At 36.1% G+C, this 24328-nt stretch overlaps 1 protein-coding gene across 1 annotated transcript; it reads left to right on the forward strand.

Annotated features, from left to right (window-relative positions):
• Positions 1-2444: 2444 nt before the first annotated feature.
• Positions 2445-23481, forward strand: poc1bl (POC1 centriolar protein homolog B (Chlamydomonas), like). Its single transcript, XM_079442520.1, has 11 exons — positions 2445-2739; positions 6390-6833; positions 12223-12392; positions 13025-13214; positions 13308-13493; positions 14394-14511; positions 15603-15779; positions 16548-16679; positions 16796-16906; positions 21833-21985; positions 22139-23481. The coding sequence occupies exons 2-11, from the start codon at positions 6448-6450 to the stop codon at positions 22265-22267; spliced, it is 1752 nt and encodes a 583-aa protein (XP_079298646.1). The 5' UTR covers positions 2445-2739; positions 6390-6447; the 3' UTR covers positions 22268-23481.
• The last annotated feature ends 847 nt before the right edge of the window (positions 23482-24328 follow it).

Genomic DNA, 24328 nt, shown 5'->3' on the forward strand with positions numbered 1-24328 from the left:
CAAAAATGTAAATAAATAAAAGATATATTTTTAGTGTTTAAATACAAAAAAAAAGACTTTTTCCAGTACAAATTATATTCTCTTTACACACAGCTCTAAATTATTGCACTGCAAAACAAATAAATAAATAAAAAATAAAATAAAAATTCCTAAAGGTCACCCTGTCTGTGGAGAAGATAAAGATACAGAACTGAAATTTCAAGCCATTTTTAAACATTAACTAATTTAGTTTTGTAACTAACGATCTGCTGTACATTTTATAATATAGACATTTTAGTAATTTAGTTGATTTTTAAAAAATACGTTTTTTATTTTTTTATTTTACTTGTTAAAATAAAATAAAATAAAAATTATTCTAGTTTTCCAGTAAAACTATCTAAAGATACTTAAAAGAAAAAAATAGCTCTTTGTAAATTTTGTAAGAATTTATTTCAGATCATTTTAAATTACATTCCCCATTGGCTTCATAAATCTCACTAAATATTCTAATATGCATGCCTAAACATTTAGAAGAGAATAACAAATATAACATTTCTTTGTAAAAACGTCAATTTTTTATTTTGATAGAGCACAAGACAAACTATAAGACAATGATTTACAGTGTAACATTGTATATTATTAATTCAATATTTCTTGTGAGAATCTAATTTTCTCATTTCGATTAGAAACTTATACTGGAAAACGTGACAAAAGAAGAAGATTTTTAGTGCACGTTCTAAAAAAAATGTATGTGGTTGTTTAAATAAATTATAGTGGCAACATCTTGGCTATAAATGTAGTGTCCCTTTGAATTGTGTAGCATATAAAACTATCTGAGACATAGTTCTTAGTTTGAAAGCTGCCTTGGGACAGATGAGAATGAGCATAAATGTTTCAGACAAGAGTCATGCGGTGCATTGGCAGGGCAGCGCAGCTCAGCTTTCTGTTCAACATGCAGCTCTACACCGGCCAGCATACAGTTCATGTTCCGTCCTTGTCAATAATTACTTTTGATCTAGATATTATAGTAACAGTAGCGATCATGTGCAAAGAAAAACTGACATTACAGACAGTGGTTATTTCATGGTGACCACACAATATGATGTGTCATGGAAATAAAACACTAAATGAAATATCTGTCTATATGAGTCTGCTTTGGGCATAAGTTTAATATATTGAATTTAGTAAATTTACACTTGTTGGTAGTAACAATAATAATAGGTTTGTGGTTTGTGTGCAGAGCTGAGAATGATTTACACCAAGGCCCAGATATACCTGTTTCACCTGTACAACAGAAAGGTAATAATGAAGCACACTTAACCCTATTGTGTCCAGATCCAGTGGGTCGTTTACAGTCTAACCTTGGACATATAAGTCTTGCCACGTTGCAGGATGGGAGGTTCTCTGCAAGTTTCGGGCATTGTTGAGTCAACATCTGAAGAATTACAACATGCTTATGCATCTAGTAAAAACCAAAACTTCAATGCGAAGATTACAATTGGTAATAATTATGTGTGATTTAGACTTTTTAATTATAAAAACCTGCAGTATTCCTTTGGAAAGCACTGTTCTTATTTCTAAATTCACTTTAGAAATGTTCTCATTTTTTACAGTTGTTTTTTGTATTCTCTACAGAGGCTGAGGTTTATTATTTGGGTCTGTGGTGTTCCATGTGTTCATTGAAACTGATTAGATATTAAAGCTTCATAACTACTATATGATTATGCCAGATATATTATCTGATATATAGGCTACTGATATTTAAAGGACAATCAATCATAAAACACATTCATTCTATTTTACCCGATGTGATTTTTGCTGAATCCACTCTTGATTTTTGTAAACCCAGACTTTTTAACCATGGGCTTCATGGGCCTGTTTGAGTTCCTGGAGGTCTCCCTGTCTGGACAAGATATAACAGAACTTAAATGAAATTTCATGCCATTTTTAAGTTTTAACTAATTTAGTTTTCTAACTAATGATTGGCTGCACATTTCATAATAAAGAAATGTTAGTAACTTAGTAAAAATTCTAGTAATTTAGTCGATTATTTAAAAAAAAATACACTTACTCAATTGGACAAACAAAAATGAACACACAAACAAAAATAAATAAAACCAGTTGATTCTCAAAAAATAAATTAAAATAAAATTGCATGATTGGATAAACAACAAATAATGGCTGATTCTCCGAAAATAATCGAAGTGGACAAACATGCAAACAAACAAATAATGGTTGATTTCCCCCAAAATCGCATGATTGGACAAGCAAAAACAAACAATGAAATTTGCATAATAATTGCATAAATAAATAAATATAGCGTGATTCTTACAGAATTGTTTATACTAGGAAACTCTTTTAAAACCATTGAAATCACAGTGTGAATATTAAATAACACACAGAGGCTCTTGAGTGTGCAGCTGTAATGCACGCACATTGAACTCCCTGACTTCCCATAATGCTCCAGTCACGTGGTCCACTTTATGAAGCCAGACTGTCAAATCTGAAACTTCCTGGGGTGCGATGCAGTACATGCAAGACCATGACATTTACTTCAGCCATGTAACTCGTCAAAGGATCGCGCGTTTGTAAGGAGTCAAGCTACTTAAAGCGATTAGCGTGGACAGTTGTGTGTGTGTGTGTGTGTGTGGAGTAGAGCGGGTTTGTTGTTTGAGGAGGATGTGTGTGTGCTGACAGCGGCACGAGCGGCAAACCAGCAGCTCCTTATATTTGTGGAAGAGCACGGCATGAAGAGATCAGGTAAGATCATCAGGGTATTTAGTTACACCAGTGTTGTGTGTGTGTGTGTGTGTGTGTGTGTGTGTGTGTGTGTGTGTGTGTGTGTGTGTGTGTGTGTGTGTGTGTCTGTCTGTGCGATATAAAGTTGTTTAGATTACAGCGTGTCTGTCTTTTTCTTGAAAAAATACTGTGGATGTACCATTGCATATAGTGATAGTAATACCATAGTGCTTTGATATATATCATGCTTTTGAATGATTACCATATGCATACATACTAATTCAAGCTTCTAAAGGTGGCATTGCATTATCGTGGTACATGTATCATGGTAACAGCATGTTTTCAATTCTACCATGATACTTCTTGGTACTTCTGTGTGTATTTGCGCGTGTCTGGTCTGATTATGTAAATGATGTTGAGAGAGTCAAAAAATCCAGTACTTGTTTGGCACAGCTGCTTTTTATTTTGGAATTTTCCATTATTAATCTTTTGCTTCTCCCATTTCCTCACAAAATGTTTTTTTCTTACGTAAACCAGCTAAACCAGTTGAGTACCAGTCCAACCAGGTTGAGTGGACAGCTTAAAGAGTAGTGAACCATAAAATGGTGTTTCCAGCATGCATGTAAAAGAAATCCTACATAATATAATGTACATTTTTTTTAATTTAATAAAAAAAAATCCATATTTGCAGTTTGTTTGAATTGACATATGGGTTTGAAACTGAAAATATTTAGAGAATTACTTAATATAGCTGTAAACAGAACTATACATTTTTATTTTCTATTTTATTTAATATATTTTAAAACGTGTGTTATGGTTTGAGGACAAGTGGTTTTAGGGGGAATGTGCAAAAATGTGATTTTAAATTTTGATAAAGAGAAAATAGAAGGAAATGCCACGCATGTGTCAAGAACAAGCTAGTGATTATTAAGAATTCATTTCAAAGTGGTTGTGGCACGTAAAGTTGTGGGACATGTTTTGAAAAAAATCAGACAAATGAAAGGGAGTAAGCTGCAAATGGAGAGAACTTGTCAGACAAGTAAATCTGGATGTTTCAGACATTCTGGGCTGGTACTAACTGGCCTAAATTAAGTCATCAAAGTCCTTTTGGAAATGTTCATTATGAGCAATTTTTGCATTCAGCAGGAACTGTAACACAGCTGTAGACTAATGCACAGATGTCCTGACTGCTGATCCACATGTAGCAGCAAAATGCATCTTACTGTAAAAAGCATTATGACAATGTTGTGACTAAACTCTCCCTGGATGACTGTACACATGGTTCTAATTGTCTCATTTTCTCCTGCTTATTAATACTGCACAACAGTTACTATTCCATCATCATTTACTCATCCTTTTGATGTTCAAAACCTGTATGACTTCTGAGGAACACAAAAAGAGAAGTTTAGCAGAATGCATGAGCTTCTCTCTTCCACACAATGACATTTTTTAAGCATCGAGTATGAAATTTCAACCATTATTTATATTCACTAACAATTTGGTCTTGACAGCTGTGGTCACCATTCACTTTCATTGTATGAATTTCTCCTTTTGTGTAAGAAGGTAAAATGAGTTTCGAAAGACCACAGTGGTGTTTACAAATGCTTTTGTGCACTAAACCACTTTCTGAACCATATAATTTAGAAGTATTAATGCCACAAAGGTGATACACAATCCTGAAGAGCTGAAGTTCCTCAGCTTTCCCACATCCATCCAGCCTATCAGGTTTAATACGGAAGTTTTTATGGGTGCCCAGTCAAGGGTTGCTCCATTTTGTAAGCCCAGAAAGCTTTTGTCCCTTAGCTTGTGACCAGTCTTTTGGAAAGGGCAGCTATACATCTTCCAAAGATCTAAGCAGCAGAAGAAAACGCTCTTTTCAAAATTCTGATAGCTGTCGTAAATGATGAAAAAAGTAAATAAATAAATCTTTAAAATAAGTACATGTGTTGAAACACATTTTGGGGCCACTGTAATGTTTTGTTAGGATAAAAAAAATACAGTTTTTTTTTTTTGTATATTTTGTATATAATTTCTCTTATGATGCATATAATTAATAGACTAAAATGAACAATTAAATGGTTAGGCCCTATATTTCTGACAGTTTTCTTGAGTAGATGTTCATACCAGGCATATGGCTTCAACATAAGGTGTACAGTTAAACCTATATATGTGTTACTATTTTTATAGAGCAGTGAAAGCAATTTAAAACAAGCCAATAGATATTTATAGCATCTAGTTGGATCATCTCAGAATGTTCTGAGTTTGCTTTCATAGATGTCTTCTCCTCTTTTTGCTTGCTCTTGCCCACGTTCATAGAGTAGTTAAGCCATTAGCTGTCATACTGCCAAACATTTTAACCACATACTCCCAAATATTTGAAGTGCATTGATGGTCCATTTAGATTATTTAGTGTACGGATTTGCTGCATATATGTATGCGTAAGCGACATTCATCATTCAATGGGGTTAAAAGGTTGAAGTGTTGTGATTGAGGAATGGGATTACTGTCTCAGACTGTCTGTCTGTCACGACCACTGTTCAGCTAAATCCCTGCCTGCTGAAATATTAATGCAGCTCAATTATGTGATTACTCCGTTACCCTCAGCTGATGATGGATTGTCTGTATTCAACCCCTCAAATTCAGCCTCAGTGATTGGAGGTGGCGGTTAGCACGAGGCTTCGGTCAAAACAGCCTGCGATCTAAAAAAAAAAAAAAAAATACAAAATGTAAAACAGTACAAATGGTGCATCTGAATAATTGTGCCACTTTTTTGTTGTTGCTATTCATTTTAATGAATATGAAATAATTGTAAATTGCTGTTTTACTCCTCACTTTTCTAATTGTGGACTTGTAGTAGGTAAAGTGTATATATATTTGTTGAATATTCACTAAAAATATAAGGGTGTTTAATTAAATAAAGCAAGACCTCTCATACAAGTTTGTTATACATTATATATTTATTTATATACAGTGAAGGTGACTTTTCTGCTCACCAAAGCTGCATTTGTTTGATCAAAAATACAGTAAATGAAGGAATGTTGTAAAATATTACAATTTAAAATTTCAGTTTTCTTTTTGAATGTATTTTAAATTCTTTCCTGTGATGCTAAAGCTGAATTTTCAGCATCATTACTCCAGTCTTCAGTGTCACATGATCCTTCAGAAATCATTCTAATATGCTGATTTGCTGCATAATAAACATTTCTTATTATTTTCATGAGCAGCATTTATTTGAAATAAAAATAATTTCTAACATTGAAAATGTCTTTACTGTTTTTTCTTTTAAAAATTAATGCAGCCCCCCCCCCCCCAAAAAAAAAGTGTACAAGATCAAGAAAAACAAAACCACATGACTGATTTGTCAGAAAAAAGATTTTCTGATCATATTTTAACAGAAGCTCTCAAGTACCACTCAAGAAATAATAGGAGCGGATTCAAGAAATTACTTATTTTTACAAATAAGCCAATAAATAAGCATCAGTGACCCAAGTGATCTTGCAAGTAAGCAGCCCATTGCATAATCTGTTTAATATAAGTTAAATATGTAAATTTTATACTTATTTTTGTAAACAGAAACCATGTAATATTTGACAAGGCCCTCAGTAGATCTTTCCAGCCTATGTATCAGTCTGTCACTAATCTGCACTTCTCTTTCTTCTCTCATCCTTCAGTAAGTTGGGAGTCTGGGGCTCTTTGACTGGTGCTGTTGTTGGTGCTGGCTGCCAGGTCATGAAGATCCGCTGGTCGAGGAAGGTGGCTCTCCTGGCCAAGGTCTGCTTCCTTTTTTCTCTGCTGTGGCTCTTCTACCTTCTTATAGTCCGTTCGTCCCCCCCGTCTCTTCCTGATAAAGATGGTCAACGCGACATCCTGGTCCGTGATCTTCCATCCGTCGAGGAGGAGGAGGAGGAGGACTCCAACAGCCTCCAGCGACCCGTTTATGAGAAGCTCCCACCAGACCTGAATGCGCCTGGAGAATATGGCCGAGCCACTCGACTGACCCTCAGCGCCGAGGAGAAGAAAGAGGAGGAGGCCAGCATTGAACGTTACGCCATCAACATCTTCATCAGCGACAAGATCTCTCTTCATCGCCATATTCAAGACAACAGGATGCATGAGTATGTCTGTCACACTGAGGGGCTCATTACACACCCTACCACCTAGCAGTGCCTTAGAAACCACATAGTAACATGCTAAAAACATTTTAGTAACTGTGGTCCTGACAACCACAGAGAACACACTAGCGCAAACAGAGAAACAGGTGAAAAACACTTTGAGCACTTTAGTAACTGGCAACCGCCTAACAACCATCCAAAATACTCTAGCGACCACACTGCAAAATTAACCGTAGTATCTCGATAGCAAAGCCCTGGCAACCACATAGCAATGTCTAAATAATTCAGAACACCCTAGAAACTGCTAAGCAACATTCTAACAACACTCAGAACACCTTATTAACTATAGCAAAGCACATAGCAATGCCGTAACAATAGCGCTGAACAACCTAGCAACTGCACAGCAACATGTGACTGTAACTGTATAGCAAAGCCCTGGCAAATATCTAGCAATGCCTTAGCAACCATCCAGAGCATAATGATCCAGAACAAGAACCACCTAGCAATGATTTAGAACCACTTAGTAACACCTTAGCAATCATCTAAAACACCCTAACAACTATGTAGCAACATGCTAAAAACACTCCAAATACCTTTTGTAAATGTGTAGCAAAGCCCTGGCAACCATCCTGAAGACCCTAGTAACCATACAACGACATGCTTCTTAATTAAACCACCTAGCAATGCCTTAGCAACCACCAAGAACAATTTACCCATCGGTAAGCCCCTCCCCTCGAACGCAGATGAGCCAATGGCAGTCGAGTTTCAGTTGCACGGGGAGCGGGAACTCTGATATCTTTAGGTTTCAGTGCTATAGAGAAACATTGGAGGATCCGAAGCTCGCTTGGGTTTGATGGTGTTTATGCTACAAAAATTGAAAAATTAAGTGCCTGGGGTACTTGAAACACTGATTCCAGGTATCCTGATTGGATGTGCAATAGAATTTATTTTTATTAAATTTACACTATAGGTCAAAAACACATAAACGAAGGTCTACGTTTCAATGGCTCTCCATATTAAACTGATTAAATATACATTAATTTAATCATACCCTGTGATCCTTGAACAGTGTTGATCCTGCATGTTGTCATCCACGATCGCGACGACCGCAATATAAGACTTCTCCCACTTGCATTGTGATCTGTAAATCCTCGATTCGAGTTACCCACCATATTTATTTTCAAATATTTTATATATCCCTCCATGGAATATTTAATTCCCATTTAAATGGTGGCCCTTCTGTGTCCAAAATTGTTCAAAAACATTGCGGGACAAGGTTTTCACACTGACAGCTGTCATTGTAAGAGTGAGCAGCTCCGTTTGTTTCTCCGAGGGAGCAACAGTAACTGAGGGGGCGGGGCTTACCGATAGGTCAATTAGCAAATGCATACCATCCAGAACATCCCAGAAATTGCATAGCAACATGCTAAAAAACATTCTGAACAACGTAGTAACTGTATAGAAAAGTGCCTAACAAAGCCGTAGCAACCATCCTGAACACAATGGCAGCCACACCACAACATCAAAGACTATAGAATACCCAAGATATGTCACTTGTATAGTTTTGAATGGGGAAAAATGCAATTTTCAGTATGGCCACTTTATCGAAGGAAGCCCCACCTTCAGAATAAAAGAGCCAGTCGTTAATCGTAAAGTCAGGGCATCACTGCAGCTGCTGTTAGAAGTCCCGGTTGCTATATAAACAGTCCGCGTTCTGAGACGTGCGCTTAGGACTGTGCATGCACACTGGCTAGTCTAGCCTGAAAATAAGCTTTTTATTGAACAAAAGAAACAACATTTATGATACAGTTGTAGTCGGATTTCATTCGAGATTTCAAATATGACATTTTATTGTAAGCTTGGTGGTGAACAGTTCTGGATAATTTGATGTTTCCCTCTTCAAAGATATAGGAGCTGCACTTGATGATAGTAAATGAATAGAAAAGCCCTGACAATCACCTAGCAATGCCTTAGCAACCAACTAGAACCCTTAGCAACTGCATAGGAACATTCTAACAACACTCAACACCTTAAAGGTGGAGTAAGCAATTTCTGGAAGCCAATGTTGATATTTGAAATCCCCAAAACAAACACGCCCCTACCCCAAAAGTGTCTCGCCCCTATTTTGATAGCTCTGCCCCACACATACGTAATCTACGCAACCCAGGCAACGATTAGTTCTGTGAAACAAGGCAAAACGATGTGTTTAAAGAGAATAAAAAATAATATCAAAAAGATCGGTCCTGTCTGTTGTTTATAAATTCAAGGGGTGACGTTCTACAATGTTCTCCGTTGACTCTGTACATAATCATGTCACTGGAATTCGAGTGAAAACTCCCAATGTGCAGTGAGTCAGGAAACTTACCAGTGACCGAATTCGTGTACAGCTCATGATCAACTGATTCATGAGCTAGGGAGCTGATTAAGACGCACCCCATGTCTTCACTGGATGCTGTGCGGCACGACAAATCTCAGACAGAGAACTGCTGCCACGTTCTATTTATGACGTACTGACACAAATTTCTGATGATTTTCAACGGTCGCTTTATCGTGTCCAGTGTAGGCAGACTTTAGCTGTTGCGGCGCGCCGCATCCGGTGTAGACACGGTGTTACTCACCTATCAAGAAGAACCAAAGTAACCTCGGTGTCTGATCGCAGGCCTTCTGCTCCTTTAGTTCTCTCCAGCGCTGGAAAGCTGATCCGATATTTACACGGGTCCTACTTCTTGCCTTATCGTTCTGCACACATTTTCCACTTTTGTTTTTTATACGCTATCTCTATCTTTCTGTCACTCAGCTCAGCTGTTTACTGAACGCTCTCTCCTTCATATCATGAGTAGACACGCCCCTTACTGCTGACTAGCTACAAGTTTGTTTTGGTACTCGGCCCGACTCAGTTTTCTAAAGCGTTTTTGAAAAATTACATACCCCACCTTTAATAACTATAACAAAGCACCTAGTAACCACCCAGAACATCCTAGCAACTGCACAGCAACACACACCCTAGTAACCGCATAGAAAAGCCCTGGAAACCACCTAGCAATGCCTTAGCAACCAACTACAACACTTAGCAACTGCATAGCAACGTTCCAACAACACTCAGAACAACTTAACTATAGACCATCCAGAGCAGAGCAAAAATAGCTGCATAACAACATTTAGAACACCTTCATAACTGTATAGCAGCCGGCTAGCAATGCCATAGCAACCACCCAGAACACCCTAGCAACCGCACTGCAATGTGACTGTATAGCAAAGCCCTGGCAACTAAGAAGAATAACAATTCACATTTTCTTGAGCAAGTCCTCTGTTCTTGCCATTGCAATGATTTTTATAGAGGCAAATAAATGCTTATACTGCATTACAAATAAGCATAAAAAATAAATATTAAAAGGTGCTTTTTCCCTTCCTGAAGAATTGAAATGATGTTCTGAATAGAGATTCCTTCAGGTGATTTCTACACTTCACCTGCTTACAAAAGTTGTCTGTTGTCTGAAATGAACCCATTGCCTTCAGCCGACAACATGATTAAAAAACCAACAACAATAGAAAACATATCTGGGAGGGTTCCTCCGAACAGCAGTGCTTTTGTATGAGAGAATTGTTTCATGGCTCTTGTCACACAATAACGAGTAGGGTTCAAGCTGCTGCTCTGAAAAGAGAAAGTGTCCCCTTGGAAGACGAGAAGTGAAACAAATTGGATGCGTTTTTTCCCCCGCAGTCTTTCAACTGCGTTCCCGTTGCCACATCACAGGCTCTTCTGGAGATCACACATGGCAGTAGCACATTTCTTGGCATCAGCAGGGATTTTTATCTGTTGATGTGAAGTTCTTTTGCTTGCTTTCTGAAATAACTTTCAGGCAAGTTAGTTCTTGTCAAAGACTTAAGCATTACTGCCAGAAGTGTTATGCTCTGGATTTTTTTCTTCCCTTTGTAGGGATAATTATTGAATATTTGCTTAAATGTAGTTGCTGTCAGTGAGTGTAGAGTCTCTAAATATTTGCGGTGAGTTTGAAGAGAGTTCAAGAATTTTCTATGGAACATTATTATGACTCACTTTATTCAGAATCCCTGCTGAATCTATTTTTCGACGCCCCATCTTTATACGGTCTCCCCTAAACTAAAAGCAGCAATGCTACCAACATGACTGTATTTGTCAGTAACATCACAGTAGTTCGGCTGTTTTTAAAACAGTGTAGCTTTTCTATTATAGCAAGCTTCAAAAATTAGTCGTGTAGTGAGATTAATTGTTTTTTGGTCAAAGAGTCGATAATTGAACATGCTGAGAGGTCTGATTTATTTTAGCAAATGTGTTTGAATATTTCATTATTGAACTGTTAAAAATTATTTACTGATTTATTTGAGTCACTGGAGAATATTTAGTTAAATTCTCATCAAAATTATTTAATCAGTTTTATACATTTGTATTGGCTGTACATTGGTAAAATAACTTTTTTGTAGTATACATTGTAAGTCTCCAATGCTCTCAAAGCTGCATTTATCTGATCAAAACTATTTTAAAAAAACAGTAATTTTGTGAAATAATTGTAATTTAAAATATTGCAAATGTATTTTATAATTTATTTGAATAATGTGTTGTTGTAAACTGAATTTCAACAGCCGTTATTCTAGTCTTCAGTGTCACATGATCCTTCAGAAATCATTCTGAAATGCTGATTTGATGCTTAAGAAACATTTACAATGTTTTTGTGGAAACAGGAATTATATATAATTTAGAACGGACTATAATTTATTTATCAATTTTTTTGGTGAATAGAAGTTCTAAAGACCAGCATTTAACAGTAATCTTTTAATGCATCCTTGCTGAATAAAAGTATTAATGTCTTTCAATTTTGAATGGTAGTGTAGATTAAATAATGAGTACCTGCAATTTCAAAGTACTTTTCACTGTCCTTCCATCTCTGTCCTAAAGGGTTTCTCAGAATGCTGTAAGATATGTCTGGCATGTCTGTTCATCTCCCACCTCTCATTAAACTCTGTTTGTTTACAGAGAATCTGTCTCTCAACCATAAATTGTCATTACAGATTCTAGATTTGAGGAATGAAGGTCAAAGAAAAGAGGACAAAACCTGTTTCATGAATTGAATGTGACTTTTATTAATAGACTCCACATGCATCTTTTTTGAGCCAGATTCTTCACACCATAATAATTAATAATTGTCATGTGAAACATAATAACAGTCATTCAGGATACTGCAGGATGAGCATATGGTGTCAGTTTCAAAGCGATAGATGTTTTAGATGTTCACATTTGCGCTTTATCATGTGTAGTGTGTAAGTCTCAGGAAACTATTTGTCTAAACCACATGTTTTGAATACAAGCCAATTTGCTTAGCCGTCTGATCAGTTCTTGCTTTTTTTTCAATGCCAGATGCAAAGCTAAGAAATACAACATCCGTCACCTGCCTACAACGTCAGTGGTAATAGCATTTTACAATGAGGCCTGGTCCACTTTACTCCGAACCATCCATAGTGTGCTGGAGACAACACCGGCCATCCTACTGAAGGAGGTCATACTTGTGGATGACTTCAGTGACAGAGGTGAGGGGACACTTTTTATAATTCCACCAGACTAATTTGAAGCCTTTTCCATCCTAGAGTATTTGGTCAGCATTGCCAAAACCAATTAACATGCAAATCATTTTTTTGGAAGCTACACTGATGAATAACAAAACCATATTACATGTAATTTTACTTATATATATAATGTTGACTTACTTTTAAAAGATTAACCATTTTAACGATTAACAAACTTAAATGACTAATTTTGTAAGATGGACCCATAAAAACTTTTTTTTTAATAGTTTTATATGTAAAAGTGTTTCTTCTCTTTTGAATTTTATAAAATGTTATTTATTTTATTGTTTGTTAAATGTTGACACTCTAACTGCAATGTAATAGCCTGTGAAGCTTGTATGTAAATATTTGTCATTTAAATACAACCAAATACAAACAGTATTTGCATTGAAGTATGCTCATACATTTGCATATTTTATGCTTTCTCTGCAAAGCTCTGGATAGCAAGTTAGCTGTAGATATTATTCCATATTATATTTGCTGAAATAAAAACTCAATTCAGATGTCTCTAGTAAATCAGTTGTTTTCCTGTTATCCTGCCATTATCTGTTGGATCCTGATAAATAGTTTCAGATTTGCTTTTGTATGAATTACAGGCTATCTGAAGTCACAGCTGGCTCAGTATGTCAGTAACCTGGAGCGTGTTCGTCTCATTCGCACCAAAAAAAGAGAAGGTCTGGTACGGGCCCGGCTCATTGGCGCCACCTATGCTACAGGACACGTTCTCACCTTCCTTGACTGCCACTGTGAGTGTGTGCCTGGCTGGATTGAGCCACTGCTGGAAAGGTGTGCCTTTTTTTTTTTTTTTTTTATCCAATTCAGATGCATCATAGAAACAATTGTGATGTTAATAATTGTTTTAATTGTCTTATCCCTCAGAATTGCCGAGAATGAGAGCACCATCATATGCCCAGTGATTGACACCATTGACTGGAACACATTTGAGTTCTACATGCAGACCGATGAGCCGATGGTGGGCGGCTTTGACTGGAGGCTGACATTCCAGTGGCATGCTGTGCCTGAAATCGATCGCAAGATACGCAAATCCAGAATTGACCCCATTAGGTTGGTTTGTGCTCAAATCCTGCTCTGCTATGTGGTTTTCTTGGCTATTTTGAAAAACAGATTAGAAATGTTTAAAGGGAAAGTCATGATCACCAGTAAGTTGTTTCAATCCTGGAAAACAAAAGGAGAAACCGGACAATATTACTAGATTTCACATTATTACTGTTTATAGTATTATAATATGTTTTTTAAATGTATTGTTCCATATTGGGTATTTATATCAACTGGTATTATATATTTAATTGTTCATGCTTATTTTCTCTATTTTTACAGTTAGATTACTTTTGCTGTCATCTGAAAGTTAACATTTAATATACTGTTAATTTTAATAACACAGTTGAATGTAAAATTTTGCAAATCTTGAATATCCACTTTTTTTACTGTACATTCTAATGTTGTGATTCATGGATTTTAGTGTGTGTGTGTTTTTTTTAGACAAAATAGTAATTTAATATTGGTAATTTATCAGTTTGTCAGCCATAACTTAATCATAAAATAATTATCAGCCAAAATTAAAATTTTGAAACATTCCTAAATTATATTCATAAGGGTTTGGAATGACGTGAGTTAACTATCTCTTAAATACATTTGGGTCTCTCGTTCTTCCAGTAAAAACTTTCAGGAAGTTATTTTCAGAAGGAAATGTGCTGAAATAGGATTGCAATGATATTGTGTTGATTAAATTCACTTGCAGTGCAGTGAATCGACTATATTTTAATGCTCAGACCCAGGGGTACTTTCAAATACTGTCCAGTTCTGCGCTAGATTTCTCTCAAGGCTCGTCCGAGGGTAGACCCAGAGGCGCTCGCTGAAAACTAAGAAGCACTTACCTGCTAGAAAATTGGTGCTAGGTAATCTCTCTAAAGAATTGCCCGTGCTCAGCTGCTTTTCATTTCACAGGTCTCCCACTATGGCAGGGGGCCTATTTGCTGTTAGCAAGGCCTACTTTGAGTATCTGGGAACTTACGACATGGGCATGGAGGTCTGGGGAGGAGAGAATCTGGAGCTTTCTTTCCGGGTAAGACTCCTGTATTCTGTATTCCATTACCTTTTGTACTGGTAATTTGCATAGGCTTCCCATCGGAGCGTGTCGATGGGTTTTTGGTAGCTTGAGAGACTGAGAGCCACTGTTAATAATTAGACACATCTCTCATATTGGATTTCTTTTTTTAGTCTATACCTAGAAATGAAGATTGATAGTGTATACCATGGAGTAATCTTTTATGCATATGGAAACGGAATACAATGCTGTATCTTCCAGGGCTGTATGACGCTCATGTATAATTGATGTGCTGTGAATTGGTATACAGAAGCATCTGGGAAATAAAGCTGGAAAATAGATAAAGGATTTTTTTTGGTGTCTCAGTAGATCTAAAGCACTGTTATCATGTCATGTTTTATTTCTGACAGGAGGTGCATGCCAATAAAATCAGACAGTCTTAAGTTTGTAAACTAAAAATGTTGGGTTTGTGTGCAGAAAAATTTTGCAGGATGAGTCAAATCATTAAATAAATGATGATGCTCTACAAACATGCTGTGGGGTTATTTGCTTTCATTTTAAAGTAACTTTTTTCAATTTTAAAATACTTTTTTATATCTATTTTAATATGCTGAAATAAATACTGTTGGTTGATTTTCCCCCAAAATCTTTTGTTTGCCATCTTGAATAGCCAGACAAAGTCTGTTTGAAAATTTATTTGTTGTATTATTTATTTATAATTATGTAATTACCAAATGTGCGTTTTCTTATTTATTCATAATTTTATTTGAATATTTATTCATTATTGTTGTGACACTAGTGGTACACAAATTATATACTTCAATTTGTTATTATAATTTATTATTTAAATAATGTAATGTGCAATAAATGTAGTACATAATAATTTTCTATTGGTATTTATTCCTTTTTAATAAGAATATGTGTTCAGTACTTTACCTTCCTTAATTAAAACACCTACAGTATATTGTCTTATTTTTTTATTTTAAATCAGAAAATCACTTTGATCTCTTTTAGGATTTGATTGACAATTACAGTTTAATTGGGTGATTCTTGTTTCTTTTTATACATAGTTAATTTTAACTTTTTAAGGAATATTTTATTTCTTGCAGGTGTGGCAGTGTGGAGGGTCTTTAGAAATTCACCCGTGCTCCCACGTGGGTCACGTGTTCCCCAAGAAAGCTCCGTACTCCCGATCCAACTTCCTTCAGAACACTGTCCGTGCTGCGGAGGTTTGGATGGACTCTTACAAGCAGCACTTCTACAACCGAAACCCTCCAGCACGCAAGGTACACCTCCACAACCTTTCATTGGGCGGCACCTCTTTAATATCCTGTGGCGTTGCATAATCTGAGGAGTACAGCTGTTGTGTTATTAACTGCGTCTGTTGCTGTTAGTGCAAGTGCTGTTCTTAAAATTGCTTACGTGCTCACAAAGGGGAAAAACTGTGAAAGAGATAAATGACGCTCAGCTTTTGCTTGAGTGCTTCCTGTTCTATCGGTTTACAGTCTTTGAAAAGCTTATTAGTTGACAAAGATAATAAAACTAGGCCAAACATATATTGTATCACCCTGGCTGACATGAATCTGGCATGTAACTCCATATTACTTTGTAGAGAATTTACATTATTAATGATGTGGAGCTGTGATCAAATAATAAATCACGCTCTATAGCCACAACACCAGATGCCACGAGTAAGAATATTTGTTCTTCGTGTACATCAGGTCTGAATGCAAACACGTCCTTTAAAAGCCTAAATTAATATTATGTTTACCTGATGGAGTTGTCACTTGATTAGTTGGAAGTGTGTCGTGGCAGTTCTTGTGTCAACATTACATGACAGCTAACTGGAGGTGTGTACGTGGCGTTCTGTTTGATAGAAATGTTGTCTAAGAACTTACAACTAGAGTAAAGTATAACAATGTTCAATAAAATGTATATTGTCATGCAAAAGAGACCAAACAAACACACATTAGCTTTCACAGATGGACTACATATGTTCCACTTAAGAATTTGTCAGCTTTGCCTTGAGGCCTGATATTTCTTTGCTCCTGTAGGAATCATATGGGGACATAGCTGAAAGGATTGTGCTGCGAAATCGGCTTCAGTGTAAGAGTTTTGAATGGTACCTGCAGAATGTCTACCCTGACCTGCATGTCCCAGAGGACAGGCCTGGCTGGCACGGAGCGGTAAGTACTAATGTAATCTAACCTAATCTAATCTGATTCCCTCCGGAGTACTTTTTAATGTCATTCTCGCTGGGTTTTTTTCACTGGTTTTACATATGTTCCGGTTTCTGGTGTAGGTACGTAGTGCCGGAGTCCACTCTGAATGTCTGGACTATAACGCCCCGGACCACAACCCCACAGGAGCTCACCTGTCCCTGTTCGGCTGCCATGGTCAAGGTGGTAACCAGGTAGCTTTCATCAATATTAAGTTATCAAAATTAAGATATCTCTTACCTCAGTGGTTTTCAGTTTCTTTCCTTTTGTCCACTTTTTTGTGATTCTCGCCATAATTTGATCAGAAGTTTGGCCAAATGTTTTAGCACTTAGTATTGAGTAATGGAAAAAAATATTACATTTATTTATTCAGACTAAAGTGACTTACAAATGTTGAAAAACAAGCGAAGTATCATTAAGGAGACAACAGTTTTAGCAACAGTGCTATTACATTTCGGTCACACTTAACAATAAGTTTCCATTTGTTTACATGGTAACACTTTAGTATATTATTAAAGGAACACTCCACTTTTTTAAAAATGGGCTCATTTGACAAATTTCACCAGCATTACGGCCTGTCTCGGACAACACCCGTAAGACTGTTCGGAACCTGCTTGTTAGATAGTCGCTCATAAGGGAAAGGGTAGATGGCAGCTAATGTTGAAACTATCAGGGATATCTGTCTGTCCTTTGGCCTAAAGTGGATTCTATTTAATATGGGAATGAAGCAATAGCATTTCCACACATTGACAGACCTTTTACACTTTTGGTTACAAAGTTGTTTCTCATGCAGTAAAATTTCCAAATATGGTCACAATAGCGGAAGTAAAAATCCAAACTGTTGAGTTTTACCGTTTTTTTAATCCATTCAGCTGATCTCCGGGTCTGGCGGTAGCACTTTTAGCTTAGCTTAGCATAGATCATTGAATCGGATTAGACCATTAGCATCTCGCTCAAAAATGATCAAAGAGTTTAGATAATTTTCCTATTTAAAATTTGACACTTCTGTAGTTACATTGTGTACTAAGATCGACGGAAAATGAAAAGTTGCGATTTTCTAGGAACTGTACTCTCATTCCGGCGTAATAATCAAGGAACTTTGCTGCCGTACCATGGGTGCAGCAGGAGCAATGATATTACGCAGCGCCTGAAAGTAGTCAGCTGGGGACTACTTTCAGGCGCTGCAATCTTAGTACACGATGTAACTACAGAAGAGTCAAGTTTTAAATGGGAAAATTATCGAAACTCTTTGGTTATTTATGAGCGAGATGCTAATGGTCTAATCCGATTCAACGATCTATGCTAAGCTAAGCTAAAAGTGCTACCGCCAGACAGAGGCGGACAGTAGTGGAGTACATTTACTTGAGTATTGTACTTTTATCTTTACTTTACTTGAGTATTTTTTTTTGTCTGGAAATATTGTACTTTTCACTCCATTACATTTCTATAAAGGTCCTCGAAGAAGAAAGTTGTTATGCAGCAGCTTTGAAAGTCAGTGAGTGAGTGAATTTTTTTTTTTTTTTTTTGACAGCATATCAGTAATCACTCTTGTCGGGTTACGTAAAGTGATTTTTCCAGCATTTTTTTTTAACACTGACCAGTTGCAAACGTGATATGTTTTTGCAATGATTCAATATTAAGAAGTTTATATTGTTGTATGTATTAGACACAATGTTGTCTGGTTTTGCAAAATTGTGTAAACGAAAATATTACCTATAAAGTCAAAGAACAACTTTTGTGCATCTCCTAACAAAACACAATAGGTGTTTGACTTGAAGCAGCACTGCACAGATGTTCATGTATGATATCAACGTACCGTAAGAGCGATGATGTCAAATAAATCTTGCTGTTTTGCTTTTTTGTTAAAGCAGTGTTGCTGTTGTAAAGTTATACAGCTACAGTTGTGTTGCTGAGTTGTAAAGCAGGATTGATTTTTGACTGTGAAAATGCTGTCCACTCTTGCATTCAAATGTGGATGAATGGCTACATGTAGATGTGTGCACACACTGCCAGAGCTGTGAGAGATCACTACCATCCTGTTTTTGTGGGTGTGGGCAGGGGTGTTAATTTTTTTTTCAACTCACTTGTTTTATTTCTATAAGTTTTTAACATTCTAAAAGCTCTTTATTCCAAAGATACTACAAGTTAGTCGGTGTATTCAGTAGGTCTAATGCATTATAAGTTGCTTCAGAGGTATTGCAAGTATAACATACAACAAAAATAAAACTGCATTGACATAAAGGAAATTTACATTTGGTTCTTGAGTACTTTTAAATGCAAAAACTTCTGTACTTTTACTTAAGTAAAAATCTGTCTTTACAACTTTCACTTGTAATGGAGTAATATTGACCAGCAGTATCTGTTCTTTCACTCAAGTAATGGAGTTGTATACTTTGTCCGCCTCTGCCGCCAAACCCGGAGATCGGCTGAATGGATTCAAAAATGGTAAAACTCAACTGTTTAACTCTAGGGGAGTTGTAAAATGAGCCTATTTTCAAAAAAGTGGAGTGTTCCTTTAACTATTAACTAGTTGCTTATTAGCATGCATATTATTAACATATTGGCTGTTTATTAGTACTTAAAAAGCACATATTCTGCATGACCATATTCTACATCCCCAATACCTAAACTTAACAGCTACCTTACTAACTATTAATAAGCAGCAAATTAGGAGTTTGAGGCAAAATCATAGTTAATGGTTTGTTAATAGCAAGAATTGGACCTTAAAATAAATTGTGACCATTTACATTAGATTAATATAAACTAACAATGAAAACCTTTCATTATGTTAATCTTAATGTTAATTTCAACATTTACTAATATTTTTTTTTAAATCAAAAGTTGTATCTCTTAATATTAATAAACATGACATGAACTCTAACAATGAACAGTTGTATTATTTTATTTAACAAAGATTAGTAAATACTGTAACAAATGTATTGCTCTTTATTAATGTTAGTTGACTAAGGTTAACTAATGAAGCTTATTGTAAAGTTGACAAAAAAGTCATAAAATTCTGTCTGTTCTTTCTGTTTTCGCTGTTTTGTTGAATAATAAAAATCATAAGTCTTTTTTTCACTAGGCCCATTGTTTTCACAAAATACAATATTAAAACATTTTGATAGCATTTAATTATTGTAAATGACTTTTAAAATATCTATAAATAAATGAATAAATAAAAACAGTACTGCTCTGCATATATGCGCATAATATTTTTAAATGTATCCTTCAGCCATATTTTTTTTCATCTTCTGAACACAAATGGAGATATAAAGCAAAATGATTGTGAATATGACGGTTGAGCTCTAAAAACATATAACAGCACCATCAAAATGTTTCTCATGACCCATGTGCTAGATTTCTAGTCTTCTGAAGGCATATGATAGCTTTGTGTGACATAGACTGAAAATTCAAATGAAAAATATAACATTGTGGTACATGCTTGTAAGTCCGTGCATATAAGCAGAATATAGTGGAGGAGAATGGGTTCTCACTCGTATCATTAATATGGCAAATTTGAATTGGAGGAAGTGAATGAGATTTGAGAATAGCTTTCCACAGGGACTTCACTTCACACTTTGAAAGCTGCTGTTACCTCACAGCCTGACGTCTCTAAAATCGATTAAAAGGGGCTTTCTATAAATGCCAGAGCTATCGAGTAACTTTAAAAATGAGCTTGAGGTGAGCTTGAGGTGGATTTCACTTTCAGTTATATAACACCTATGACAGCTGATGCAGGAGATCCTTCAGACCCTGTTTGTTGCGTTTGCAGTGAAACAAAGCAAGCTTTATTTGTGCTGAAATATAATCCTTCCTGAGATGTGCTGCCCTTCTGAGGTTTGTTATTTGTCTAGTGTCATGGTGGGAGAAATGAATGAATTACAGAGGATGTATATTTAATTGAAAGGGAACCTGCACATGTCCGGTGGCGTATGTCACCGCTGTGCATCAAGGGACTCTGAAGTAGCACCATGTTTGAGTGAAAATCAATGTTTCCACAGCCAAGGCTGAAAAGGAAACCTTAGCCACTTCTGCTCAAAGATAGACGTCTATATGAAATATACATGTGGCCATTGAGACTAATGGTGACTGCAGTTTGAACCGCATAGGAGCCTTCTCTTCACTGAGGTCACATCAGTCCATCTGATAAACACTAGAGATGAGTTATTTCTCTAAATAGCTACACTTTTTAGTTTCTTTCAGCCTCGTTTTTATTCCAGCTTTCTAACCTTTACCCTCGAAGGGAACCTTTACCCTACTTCTGATCTTCACCTGGAGAAATTATTTGCTTGTAAATTATTAACCCTACTTTGATTGTTAACAACATCCCTGCAAACATGAATGTATGAATGTGAATGAATGTATGAATGTATGTATGAATGAATGAATGAATTAGTGTAGTGTAGTGCCCTCAATAAGTATTGGAACAGTAAAGACAAAATTGCTCTGTTGGCTGTGGAGTCAAGACATTTGCAAATATGATTAAAAAATGAATATGAGACAAAACTACAGAATGTTAAATTTTATTATTAGCCGTTTCAACACAGATGTTTTACCAAATAAAAAGAACAGCACTTTTAGAGTTCATCCCACATTCATGTTCAATCAGATTTAAATCTGGAGATTGACGGGCAATCTAAGACTTTCCATTTCTTTGGCCTTATAAAGTCCTTGACTGAACTGGCAGGGTGTTTTGGGTCATTGTCCTGATGCAATATGAAGCACTTCCCAATGAATCTGGTGGCATTTTCTTGAATACCAGTATCATCCATCTTGTATCGGTATATCATACATTTTGGTTTTAAATTTTATATATATATATATATATATATATATATATATATATATATATATATATTTAAAACCAAAATGTAATTTAAATAAAAATAATTAAATTGCAAATAAAATATTATAGTGTACAAAAAATTTTAATGTGCCAGTGAAATATGCCAACAAACGTTTCTTAGAATGGAAGCAAACAAATAGTTGCATCATAGAAATGAATTGATTAATTGAAATTGGCTGTTTACCATCAACAATATGTGAGAAAAATAAAAACAGAAATTTGAAATGTGCCAAATTTCTTTTCAAACTAAATGTTATTTCTCTCTGTCTCTCAGTACTTTGAGTACACATCTCAAAAGGAGATTCGGTTTAACTCCGTGACTGAGCTGTGTGCTGAGGTTCAGGATGGAATGACACACATAGGGATGAAGCATTGTCCGCGAGACGGTGCTCCCAGACCTCCCGGCGTCATCTGGGAGTTCAGAGATGTGAGTCTGCTCATCCACAGCTCACATTATCACTGAAGTGCCATCAGCAAACAGGATGAGATAAGAGACAAACACAGTTATTGTATATCAGATCTGCTCTGTTGTTGCATTTCCATGCCAAAAATTCCTTATGTAGCATTTGTGTCTTTTCAGGATGGCAGCATATATCACCCTCATTCAAACATGTGTATCACCACCTATCGCACAGAAGATGGCCGTGCAGATATCCAGATGAGAAGTTGCTCTCCTGGAGACAAACACCAGCGCTGGAGCTTCGAGTGACTTTAAACCCCATGTGAACTTGGATGTAAGTGCAGTTATCAAAAAGAACGTCACTTCCAGCTTGGCATTAAAAAAAAAGGAGCGAAGAACAGGCAAAAAAATGGGACCCATCCCTCCATATAGTGCCTTTGCAAACCAAAGTGGACGTACTTGTAGTGCCAATTCTTGCGTTGTTTCCTTGTTCGAGACGTTCAGTGTGCTATTATAAGTACGAAGTGCATATTAATAACACATTGTAGCAAATTCAGCCATCCGGCGTGTTGGAGCAGCATTTTTTGTTTACATTGATGCACTATATACTTTTAGTGAATCATTTTTAGACTCAGCAGTAGCTAATCTTTAGAGCTACTGCACAGCGATTTTATTTAATTGTACCAGAAGTGACTGTTTTGAGGATGTTGTGAGTGGGTTTGCCTGATTGTCAACCAGTTTTGTCATTTTGAGGCTGTTTTTTGTATTACTAGGGTATTTAGGGTCTTTTCACCTGATTTCGTGTAAGCTGCGTGGACTATTTTGGCACACTGGTGTTGATGCATTTTAGGTCTCAATCACACTAACAGCAGTGTTCAAGTAGTTTTTGGTAATAATGTATGTACACTTCAATTTGAAGTAGATTACAGAAACTCTACTTAAGAGTTGGTATAAAATGTACAGTAATTGTGGACCAAATTTTTCAAATCCTAAACTGAATTAGTAGTTTTTCTCTACTACACATTTGGGAATTGTTTTCCTTGACTCACCAGAAAGTGCCTCTTCAGCCTGACTTTTTAAAAAGGTGCATTTTCCTTCACATGTCAGAGTATTGCAGTACTTTATCATGATGTTGGCCAAAGTAAAATTCAGAAAATTGAATAGCTTTTATCACGGGGTCTTCCAGCTTTCACACATTCAAAACTGAATAATGTATCAATGCGTTTGGTAAACATCTTGAAAATGCTATATCTTTAATAGCCGAATGCATTAAAAATGGCACTAAAATGCATTTTAAATGGCAACATAATTTTTCTAGGTCTCATTCTTTGTAATTGTCAGTGAATTAAATGGTTTAAAGGGATTGTGGGAAAGTGAGGATGAAATTTGAATTACTACTGATAAAGCACAGTTTGTGGTGATCATGTGTTTTGCTGATCGACTGTAATGAAGTATTTTTGAAACATGGAAAAAAAGTACAAAGTATTTTTGTCTCAATGAATTAAATTAAAGTTTTAAATGTTACATTGTTGTAGTGGTTGTATATCTTGACAATGTGACCTGTCCTTGATTTTCTGTTGCTGTGCCATCTAGTGGTGAGATTAGAATCCAAACATGTTTTATTTTCATGTTAAATGCATTCAGTCGAGATTTGATCAGGTAAAGTTCCCAATTTGACATCTCCTTAAAATAAGGTGTTCCCTGCACAGTTTTACATTTGTGACCTGAGCCTCTTATATAAACCAGATCATGAGGAACCACATGAGGTTCTGCCAAGTCAGGCTCAAATGTTTAATGGCACACTTTCCAGGTGTGCCACACAACTACATAAATAAAGCTGGAGGTCACTGAACATTGTCATGCGGCATCCATAAATAAATAATAATAAATAGCCATAAATAAAGTATTTTCCAATATGACCTGTGATTGGATTGTGGGCAATAGGTGATGAATCCCCTTAAACTGATGCCAATTATGTTAGTTTCTATTGTTCCTCTGGGAATATCGCAGCAATGAGTAAGATGACAATTAGACATGAAGGACTCATCACATTTCCCTCAAGGTCATGTAGTAGTCCAAACAACTTTATTTCCTCTGCTAAAAGCTGTTCTGTTAATTTACTGTAGATAGGGGGCAGATTGTTATTAAAGGGACAGTCTGTTATACAACCCTTATCAATAATCTCATAAAACGCAATAGAATAACCTATATATTAGACTGATGTCGGATTGGACATAGAAAAGCTGTTTTACACTGTGTGTTCATACTGTATGTGGTAAATGACTGTGCAAGATTGTGTTCAGTGTACCATAGATTATTACAACACTCTTTGGATCTTTTACAATAAGAGTGTTCAATCAGAAAACTGTG

This window comes from Barbus barbus (assembly GCF_936440315.1).
Source record: "Barbus barbus genome assembly, chromosome: 19".
Classification (NCBI taxonomy): domain Eukaryota; kingdom Metazoa; phylum Chordata; class Actinopteri; order Cypriniformes; family Cyprinidae; genus Barbus; species Barbus barbus.